This window comes from Anopheles stephensi, chromosome 3, assembly GCF_013141755.1.
Source record: "Anopheles stephensi strain Indian chromosome 3, UCI_ANSTEP_V1.0, whole genome shotgun sequence".
In the NCBI taxonomy this organism is placed as follows: Eukaryota; Metazoa; Arthropoda; class Insecta; order Diptera; family Culicidae; genus Anopheles; species Anopheles stephensi.
Genome location: NC_050203.1, coordinates 14,553,085 through 14,563,905, shown reverse-complemented (window position 1 = coordinate 14,563,905; position 10,821 = coordinate 14,553,085). Strand labels below are relative to the sequence as shown.

Genomic DNA, 10,821 nt, shown 5'->3' with positions numbered 1-10,821 from the left:
CCAGATCCCCCTTGCTGCAATGACCTTCGCGCCGAAATTGACTGCAAGCAAGCACGATAAGAATGGCGAAGCGTGTCCCACGTTCGAGCGAATCGGTCGGTCGGCCCTGACCGGCTGACGAATTGGTTTTGTTCGATGATATTTCGATTATCTCGGCCGCCTTCGTCGGACCGCCCGCCTAGATCCGGCCAGCTTGTCGGATCAAGTGTTTCGGGCAGATAACGACAAATTAATCCGTGCTTTCAAACCGACCCTACCGACCCTACCGGTGGTGGCGATTCTGCTTCCGGTTCCGGTGCTATTTATTTGTGGCAGATAAAACTGTTTTCTTCTGCCTTCGAGCGCTGTCGGTGGTGTGGTGTGCGTACAGCAATTAACATTGGGCATCCTGCTGGTACACTTTCTTATAAATTTAGCTGCGATTGTTAGTCGGTCAGGTAAAGAAAGGCTTGTTCAACCTTGAATTTATATACAAGGAGCTTATCCAGGAGCATTTCCTAAATTCAGGCGTCGCAACGAACGGTCAGAATGCTTGAAAATATGTTTTGAGTAGCAAATTATAGAAGCCCCTGTGAATGATCCTCATGTCCATGATCATTGCATAACTTTGGGCGTAAATACAGAAAACATGAGTTTACTGCTGCCCCTTCAAAATCAGCCTTGCATAGGTCTTAGTGGTTGCTCATGTAAGCACCACGCGTCGAATACTGATCCAAACTTGATCAAGAATTTTTAATTTCATGCTCCCACACGCTGCTATGCTTTCGTAACAAAATGATTGAGTAATTATAGCTTGTTGTTTTTAAACCAATTAAGCGGAAAATTACACTCACCCTTCCATGGTGCCTCAGTGCCAATGTTTAACTTAGCCGGTTTGGTAGTATAAAACACCGCGACGGATCTTTTTTCTCGTAGCCTCCTCGACGATCAGTGTAAGATGAAGTCAATTTCGGTGCTGTTTTCACTAACCTGCATCGCCTGCACGGTGCTTGCCCAGCGCCGTCAAATCGGTGGACGTGATACTTCGATCCGGCAGTACCCGTTTATGGCAGCGGTAGCGTTCGCCCGTCAGCTCGTCGGAAATGGTGCAATCATTGCGCCGAGATGGATTCTAACCTCGGCCAGTGCTGTGTATGCACCGCAAGACGCACTGTTCGATGTGCAGGTAGGTGCGGATAGCTTCATGGGCAGCGGCAGCTGGTACGAGGTGCTCCAAATCTACCGACATCCCGAGTTTGTCGGTTGGGACTACAATATCGCACTGATACACTTGAAAGGCCCCATCAAATACAGCGATACGGTACAGCCGATCGGTTTGGCCACCACCGACACGGACTACATCGACGCCACGATGCTTTCTTACGGGATAAATGAGCAGGAAACGCAGCATCTGCGCGAGGCCGCATACACACTGTCCGCGGACGATGAGTGCGTTGCGTTTCTGACGGATTGGTTGGCGAAAGAAATGATTACACAGCACCGTGGTTACTGTGTGCGTCCGTTCCGCGGTGCTCAGCAGGGACAGTGGTTTAATGATGCGGGTGCACCGGTCGTGGCCAACAATCTGCTGTACGGTGTGTTTGCGTTCGCCGAGGATGAGGGAGGCATCAATGAAGGGTCTGTGGCGACACGTGTTATCAGCTTTGCGGATTGGATTCAGCGTACGATGCAGGCTCATACGTTCTAGCAAAGGAAAAACAAAACAAAACTCTACGCCGAATGAATTAGCTGCATCCAATGAGCAAACGTTGAACTAATGAGTCTGTTTAGTAAACAATTTGTTGAACCATGGCACTAAAACGATATTGGCCCCTTCAAACAACAAAGGAAAACTGTAATTCTTATTTTCTTCCGAGCTACTTTCAAACATGAAACTGTTGCTGATAGTGACCTGTGCCAGCTTCATCACATTCTTCGCCCGAGCACAGCTACGTCAAGTCGGCGGTAAAGATGTCTCCGTCCGTCAATACCCGTTCGTTGCCGCAATCGCTTACACACGACAGCTCGTAGGAAATGGTGCGATAATTACCCCGAACTGGATTCTAACCTCCGCCAGTGCCGTCTACCACTATCCGGACAGCGAGTACAGCATCGCGGTAGGTACGGACGATTTTCACAGCCCGGCCAATTGGCATGAGGTGAGCAAAATCATCCGACATCCGGAGTTTGTCGGATGGGACAATAACATCGCGATGGTACTGGTGCGTGATACCGTCAAGTACGGTGACACCGTCAAACCGATCAACATTGCTACCAACTCTCCGGACACTGTTGAGGTGACGATGTTATCGTACGGGAAGAACGAGCACAGTACGACGCATCTGCGTGCCGCAACCTATACCCTGATCTCGGACAATGTCGATTGTGTTGGGCTGCTGAAGGAGAGTGCGGCGAAGGAAATTATTTGGCGACAGCACGGTTTCTGTCTGATACCACCACCCGGTACGGAGCAGGGCCAGTGGTACAACGATGCCGGTGCACCGCTGGTTGCGCACGGTGAGCTGTACGCGGTGTTTGCGTTAGCGGAGCATGAGGGCGGACTGAATGAGGGTTCGGTTGCGATCCGGGTTGCAAGCTATCTGGGCTGGATACAGGCGGTCATGTTTAGCGGTAGTGATTTTTTGAAATAAAATAGTATTCAAATTTTTCATAGTATTTCCAATCGTAGGAAAGACATCTAGTTTAATTGTTGGCTCTCAGCTGTTTTATTTAATCTTAGTATTCTGGCCAGGATGCATACGATTCAACAGCCATTGCCCGCTATTATGGTAGGGACAAGAATTGAGACGAATAAAGTACACATTCAATAAAGGCCATCCGGTGGTGAGTCTTCAATGGCGCCAGTCTTCATACGGCAGGACTGACAATCCAACTATGTGGTATCATTAAGTCTAGTTAGCCAGAAATGGTAGACATGACCTAAGTGGTCGTTAGGCCAAAGAAGAAGAAGAAGAATGTACATGAAATGTACTTTTAATCGTATAATGGATACTAAGACACTAACAATAAACGCCATCTCCTGGGAAACCGAAGTACTAGAAGCGAGATGTTTTAGAAATAGACCTCAACCTCTAGATCTCTCTCTTTTCCTTTATGATGAAGCAATTTTTAACATTAATGAGTTTCTGATGCGTTTTTTTTAAAGATTTTTGATCATCATGGAAAATTTTTCCATGTTCTATTAACAAAATAAGATTGATTCAATCCAGTTTTGGGTACGTTCAGCAATAAGATAGCATTCTAGATTCAAATTTTTAAAAAATCCAGCAACTCTTGAACCTTCTAATTCTATCTTTTTTAAGTAATAACCTTAACATAACTGAAATAATATGGAAACTTATATCCCGCGTTAGTGTCAGAAATCCCTGTGAATTGTCTGTATGTAATATTAAATAGATCTTGTTGATGCTGACTATAGAGATTTCCAGCTCGATATTAACGGATAACTTATTGGAATCATCAAGCGCCATTTAACTAATACTGCATTCAAGTTTCCGTGTATACAACTTTGGTTTGAACTACTAACTCTTTTTTTATAACTCTTTTTTTGTAGAAATAAACAAACCGTCGTAAGTGAAGAGTACAACCCATACGTCCGTAAAGATCTATCTTACATCACCGCACAAGAATTCTCTAGCGTCAACCCACTGCCTGTCCCATATTCACTTGCTAACAATTTTGCTTCATCACCGAACCATACAACAGCTACATCTCAACATCAGAAAGCTTTGCGAGGGAATTAAAATGCATGACTTGTATTAAGGAAGCCTCCCGGCTTTCCCCCCATCCCATTATTAATGAGCCACTGTAGAACAATCCGTATGCACTCTTCAAACGCGCCCGGGGACTCTTGCTCCCAGTATCCACCGCCATCAGTGAGCTTGAATAATTATATCAAACGGTTTACAGGCCTATCATACTACTGAAAAACACGCTCACACGCTCACTCTCTCGGTGTTTTGTACAGTACGTCAACGTGTGCCGGGTGTACGGTGAAAGCATTTACGTTCCGAAGCACTTCCGGTGTGCCGGTGTTGAGTGTGGCTGCTCGAATTTTTCTACCTCATTCCCGTTCCGGATGTGGTGGAAATTAGAGCACTTACACGTAGTGTAAGGGCTAGGCTTTTTTCGTTGTTACCTGGCGACTGTGAAGCATGGTCCTGCGGCTGAAGGTTGTAAGGGTGGCCCAGTAACCTTTGCTAGCTGGCTCGCCAGTGCAGCTATTTAGCGGTCGATGAAAAGATAACATGATGGAGAATATTTATTGCTTATTAAATGTCAACAGACTGTTCGGGATAGCCACCGGTAAGGGTTGGTCGAGCGTTCTATTCGTTCCCCCTTTTCTTTGTGCCCACCAGGAAGTTGTGCCTGGGCTGAATGGTTGGCAAAAATCGATCAAGAATTGCTATGTAATCGTAAGCGAGCACTGAAGAAGGCATCGATGAATAAATAACATAGAAATATGCTTCAAAGCCATCCGCTCTTTTTTATTTCATTCGAAAAAAACACATTACACTCATTATTTGTTCCTTTTTGCTTCGAACCATAAATTACTTTTCTACGTCAACAATTGCTCTAAAACATATGCTATAGTTTCGTTAAACGATCGCAATGATGTATCCATTGTCCGAACGCTATCAAACGCAACACAATTCTTCAATAAGCGCATAAATTACAGATGAATAAAAATCCATTCAGAGTGAGGGTGAGAGTCGCCCAGAGCAAGGGAGAACAGGATCAATGGAAGCACCAGTTTAATTGTGCCCGAGATCGAACAAAACAAAATGTTCCCGTTTCACATACAAACAGCGAAGTGAACATGTAAAAAGCACGCCACTAGTTTTGTCCCTACTCGATTCATTCATCACACATGTACCCTGCATCGGTAGCACTGATGAATAGAGACACATTCGTTTGGCTGCTGTGGAATGCATCTGCTACATACTGCATCGAAATCGACAGCCGCAAGTGCGCTTGCCTTTGTGCAATCTGTCCATTAATAAAGCTGACAAATAGCTGAGTGAGATGACGTATGCTACCGCAAGCCATTTGTTATGCTCGGTTTGTAACTCTTTTCGCCTTTTTTCATCTGTCGATATCATAAAGCCCCCCTTTTGAATCACGATTTATGAGCAGTGCTTTGTTTACAGGACCATTTATTAGAAAATATAGAACGGTGGATTTGTTTGATCCTGCTATCCCCGCCTGCTATCGAATCCAATTTCGTTTTGTACGATCACTCGCTAGCATTTGTTACCTACAGTTCGAAATATTTGCTATAAAGAATTATGGCGTCGGATTTATTGGAGAAAGCACTCAAATATTGGGAGCTAAAATTACTTTCAGTCTTGCTGGTGGATTAAACTGGATTGGAATTTGTTTGCTCGTGATCCTGATCAAGTCAACTGGTACCTCTTGGAGAGCACTCTAGCAGTGCTCTGGTGTCAATGCAAGAAACTATCAATTCGAATCCCTCACCACACTCACACGCTGGCGGAAGAGAAGCTCTAATTGATTATAAGTATCGATCGAGTTGCAATGATCACAGGACTAGCTAAAAATATCCCCTCTGGTAGTGATATTGAATATTTTCCACATGATTTTTAACAAACCGGCCCAAAATCATGTGAAAAATTCATTATTAACCCTCAACAATTCCAATAGCCGTAGAGAGCGTTTCCCAACCAACTTTATCAAATGTTTTACGAAACAAACCTTTATCGCACAATTAAATTACTCACCCTTCCCTTCAACAATTAAAACACAAACAATTCTTCGAGAAACTATAAAAGGCATGTGTGGCTACAAAAAACTAGCATTTAATATTTTTTTCAAAACTTATACCACGCATTGCCTAAGATCAGCGATGAAACTAGTCTGTGTGTTAGCAATTTGTGCCGTTTTTCTGGGACTTGTATCAACCGAACGGTCCAAACGACAGTTAGGCGCCACTGGACTGATCGAGAAGTATCCGTTCATCGTTGCGATCACCTACAACGGCAACTTTGTCGGCAACGGGGTCATTGTGTCCGGCTGGTGGATCCTCTCAACGGCAACCGCCTTTGCAAACCCCACACCAGCCGACGCTTACCGTGTGTATGCCGGATCGGCCGATTACATGTCCGGTTCGAGCGAGAACGTTATTCAGCTTATCATCAAGCACCCCCAGTACATAGCGCCTAGCCCGGGCAACAACATAGCCATGGCCCGAGTGGCAACCATTTTCGAAGAGTCCAAACTTCTGCAGTCAGTCAACCTTGGCGTTAACGATGTACCTTCGGCAGCCACAACGATGGCAACGTTCGGCGGTAGACAGAATATGCTTGAAGTGCCAAACCGGCTCGCTTCGGACGAGGCTTGCATCGGCACGCTGACGGACGAAGCGAACAAGCAGATCGTGCGCGATGGGTTGGCGTACTGTGTGACGATCGAAAGTGCCTATGCGGTGGGACCGGGTGATGTGGGTGCACCGATCATGTCGATGAACTTCCTGTACGGACTGTACGCGGATGGGTTGGTAGCTACGCGCATCGCCATTCACAGACAATGGATCCAAAGTACTATGGTTAGCAATAAGTGAAGTTGGTACAAATATACCGATAGCTGAACTAAATGTTGTCTTACCCTACCTCTTGATAACAGAAAAGACTGTTGCAAATGTAAACTCCTACTCAAGCTCGCGATCTTTGAGGAATTCTGACCTTTTGCAAGCATTCCCATAAATCGCACTTGACCACGCCCATCTTTGATAAAACATCTCTAATCAATCAGTTGATTGAGGCTCATTTAAACGCCCTTCATGTCAACGCATCACGCGTGCTCACAAGTGAACAGAACTTTCACATACCTTAGCGAGGAATTAAATTATCGATCGTTTTTCTTCTATCACTACCTACACACGGGAAGCGAGCTCAAATTATTATATTCACTGGTCACTGACTGTAGCACCAGGTACAATCTACTGTTTCATTTAGAACATAGTATCAAAGACATCCAGGCATTGGAGTTTCGGAGTTTGGAAGTACTTCCACCATCCTCAAGATGTTTTTTGGGGGAAAATTTTGTAACCGATCGGCTTGCTACGTACGTGCTGGAAGGTATCACATGACAAGCTTGCTGCTTTGGTGTGCAAAAATTCACAGCCTCCAAACTTCTACACAGTGTCCTGTCTCCAGTGGACTCAGTAATAATAAAGGGAAAAGTTTTCACATGCTTATCATTAGCTGCTTCTCACTCTCTCTCTCTCTCTCTCTCTTTTCCGGTTCGAGTGGCCCATTAAAACAGAAGTTCTAAGCATTTCTCAACTTACCGGTCAGCAAAAGAGAGAAACTTTCCTTCCCGGGTTGTGACAGAACGCAAGCTTCCATCTCCTATTACCTACGCGCGAACGGTGGTAGGCGGACTCACTGTCTAAACTTTGCCGACAAAACAGGTCAAAGGTTAACAAGAAATTTTTACTCAAAGAGTCACTCATACTCAAAATTCTATAGGATTGAAACGGTTAAGCGGATGTCCGGGTGGCTCATCCTCCGGACATTGGAAGCATCCGCCTGTCGAAGACATTCTATCGTTGTTAAGCTGAGAAAAAGAGAGTGCTCAAATCAAACCTACGGATGCGGTACAACGAGCTACACTGTCATCAATCCTCTTTACTGACGTTAGTCGCTGTCAATCCTTGTACACCTGAAAGCTGAAAACTTTCCCATCAAACTGTTGCTGCTGTTGCTGATAACAACTTCAGCTGACCTTATTCAGTAGATGTCACGGGAGACGTTGCACTGAACGAGACCGTTGACCGCATAAGCTATAGAACGAAAATGAATCAACCCAGTGAATGGAGGTGACTAGCATGTGTGTGTGTATGAGAGAGAGTTTTTTATTAACCATGACATTTCCTACTGTCAACAAGGTACTACCACCAACCCTTCACAAACAAGTAATGAGACGTAAGTGGACAGTGCTGAATTTTTAATACCATCAACACCACAAATGTTCCCTCTTTCCCGACCAGTGTGTTTGTGTTTAAACTGCGCGTGAACTACATTAAACGAGCACGGAACACCAGGGATGGTTGTTTCAAACCAACAAGCATTTCTGGAGCGTATACGTGGGGTGGAGTAATAATCCCCAACAGTAAATCCACACACACAGCACGACCAAATAATTTGACACCATTTTTTCCGGTTATTGTGTTCGGAGTTTTGGATTGGCCGGACTTTTATTGCCGCTGTATTTTATCCCGGCCTCAATGGAGATAATGGAGGCATAAAATTGATAACAAAACGATAACATTAATAACCCTCGATGGGGGTTTTGTTCCGTTCCGAAAATGGGGCTCGAGCCGACGGGAGCGGTGGAGGCCACAAATAAAGAACAGAGCGAGCGGTATTAGCCGCAACAGGACACTGTTGACATCAAAATGTGAATAGGAAACGTTCGGGCAGCTCGGGAGACTAACCGCAACAGCACAAAATAAAAACAGCTCCACATCATAAGAACACCGAATCCATGGACCTCTCATGGAATGGTCATGAAAGCTGGTGAATCAGCTATTAAAATCTTGTTAACATGGTTATTTATTAGCACCAGTCGTAAAACCCGGTGCTGCCCCGGAAACATTCGCATTTGTTGCCTTAAATCTTGAAGGCTAAGCGACCACACACCATACCGGCCGACCGACCAGTAACGACCATGGATTGTTCTGTGGCCGGTTTATCTACACTGCTATACGACTGGAAAATGACATCCATTTTGGAGATCTTGTTCTTCACCACAGGCACGGTGAAACTTGGCTTCGATAAATGGACATATTTTTTTTATACGCTTCACTTCAGGCATGTGTAAGTGTACAACAGCACACCGAGCACATCCCTCTAAAACATTCCGATCAAAAAAGCACACACACACATAGAAACACCATTATGTGTCCACCACTCGCTGCCACACTCTACCTTTTTTCCGTGCGCCTACATGTAGATACTAAAATAAATGTCAATAAAATTGATAAAGCAACTGATGTGAAGTTTCCGGCCCTGCTGTCGTACAACATATGCCGACCCAGTGATCCCCCTACCCGACCGGTTGATCTCGATCCGGGAGCGCCATTGGAAATGGCCAATCGGTGATCGGGATCGGAGAGGATTAACGTCCAACGGCAAAGACGACCGTAATAGCTGTACTGTACGGTTGGCTTTCGGTTAGCTCAACTCCTCTCTGCCGTGAGCGTGTGGTGTGGTGTCGGGGGTTTTGCTTTATTGTGTCGCATTGCTCATCGATGTTGGTCGGATTCCGGGAGGCAGGACAGGGTACTGAAAACTTTATCTTCTAGTCTAGGCGAACGACCAGCGTCGTCAGAGCATCGGTAGAAAGGCTGTTGGGACTCCCGGTGTAGGTAGCTATACGGAGGTGTTTTTCTCCCCGGACCAGTAGCATATGATCCATTTAATATGCAATATTTGGTACTCCTTGTAGTTGGAGTGTCTCTTCTTGGTGTGAAGCTCAGTTGCTTCGGTTGAAATAGCTTTATTAGTGTGGAAAACTTAATTCGAATACGGTTGGGCTTTTATTTACCTTTTTAAAGAAATGAAACCGTCTGTTGTTTGTAATTAGTGTGCAGAAAACTGTATCTGTGTTGTGCGAATTGCATACATTTAGGCTGCGTTCTGTGAATGTCTTCATTCCAGCAGCGCTTGATGCGATTTTATCACAAAATTACTCGAAATAAATGACGTTTTTTTCATGAGGGACGGCCCAACCGTATTGCCTATAAGAAATAACTAATATCAGCAAAATTGCATACCTTTACGTGATTTTACATTTAGCTAAACGAATCTCTTTTACCACATAGTTTTCCCTTCAATTTTGCTTTTTAAAAATCGTATCATCTATACCTTTCCTTGGTAATTAACTAAGATTCGTGTTCCCAACCCCGAATTGGAAACATGGAGACATTCTGTGAAATTTAAAGAAATCAAAAGGCCTTCATATCCATTCCAGCGCCTCTGCCAAACTGCACCAATTCGAGGAAAATCTAATATTAGAAGCCCTGCCTTCTAACGTCCAATATTCCATTTGTATCCCAAAACACCGAGTATGATTTCATCTGAATTTCTCAAACCTGTTTGCTGTCTGCCAAAAACCTTCTCCTCAACGCTGTTGTGCCCATCACAAATGCAAGAACCGGAATCGCCAGGCAAAGCATACGCTCCAGCAACAGCCAGGCCCCTCTCCCTGGTTCAGGTTTCCATTATTGCCGAATGCCCAGCCAAATGCCTGGTGACAGACGGGTGCCGGTCTTTTGCCATTGGCTCCCGGCAATAAACTCCATTATCCTTATCGGAACCCTAGACCGAATTTACCGAATAGCCTACGTGCAGCTTAGACGACGTACCGGGTTGGTTTGTCCAAAAACCGGACCAGGCGAACGGCCACCGAGACAAATCTCTGCCAGAAAAAAGATGAATAAAAAGTTCCTTACAATCAAAAACCAGCAGCTAACCATTCAATGCCAGGTTTTTCGGTGTGAATAGCGGCGGCTTTCCCGAGTCCACGTACAGCACTGCACTTCATTTGCATTGTTCCGATTCTGCAGTTTTTTTTTGCACTGGAAACCGATGACAATATCGTCACCTTTACGGTATGCGGTTGTCGGCCGTAAGGCAAAAACTGACTTTAAACCTTCTGCTTCGTCCAAATCTACCCGAACTGGAACCAAAAATCTTCAAACGAGTCGGAAAATCACGAGCAACATCATCATCATCGTTCTCCATGTTCTGATTTGGTTGTGGCCGGACTCAACTTTCCAAGAATCTGTTTTAAACT

General features: G+C 44.9%; 3 protein-coding genes across 3 annotated transcripts; all 3 read left to right on the top strand.

Annotated features, from left to right (window-relative positions):
* Positions 1-906: 906 nt before the first annotated feature.
* LOC118514399 (chymotrypsin-1-like) lies at positions 907-2,655 on the top strand. The gene has a single exon (XM_036061279.1). The coding sequence runs from the start codon at positions 938-940 to the stop codon at positions 1,685-1,687; it is 750 nt and encodes a 249-aa protein (XP_035917172.1). The 5' UTR covers positions 907-937; the 3' UTR covers positions 1,688-2,655.
* Positions 1,869-2,630, top strand: LOC118514597 (chymotrypsin-1-like). Its single transcript, XM_036061594.1, has one exon. It carries the CDS (start codon positions 1,869-1,871, stop codon positions 2,628-2,630), a length of 762 nt encoding a protein of 253 aa, XP_035917487.1.
* A 3,211-nt stretch (positions 2,656-5,866) lies between the features above and the next one.
* Positions 5,867-6,580, top strand: LOC118514596 (serine protease 56-like). The gene has a single exon (XM_036061593.1). It carries the CDS (start codon positions 5,867-5,869, stop codon positions 6,578-6,580), a length of 714 nt encoding a protein of 237 aa, XP_035917486.1.
* Positions 6,581-10,821: the final 4,241 nt, after the last annotated feature.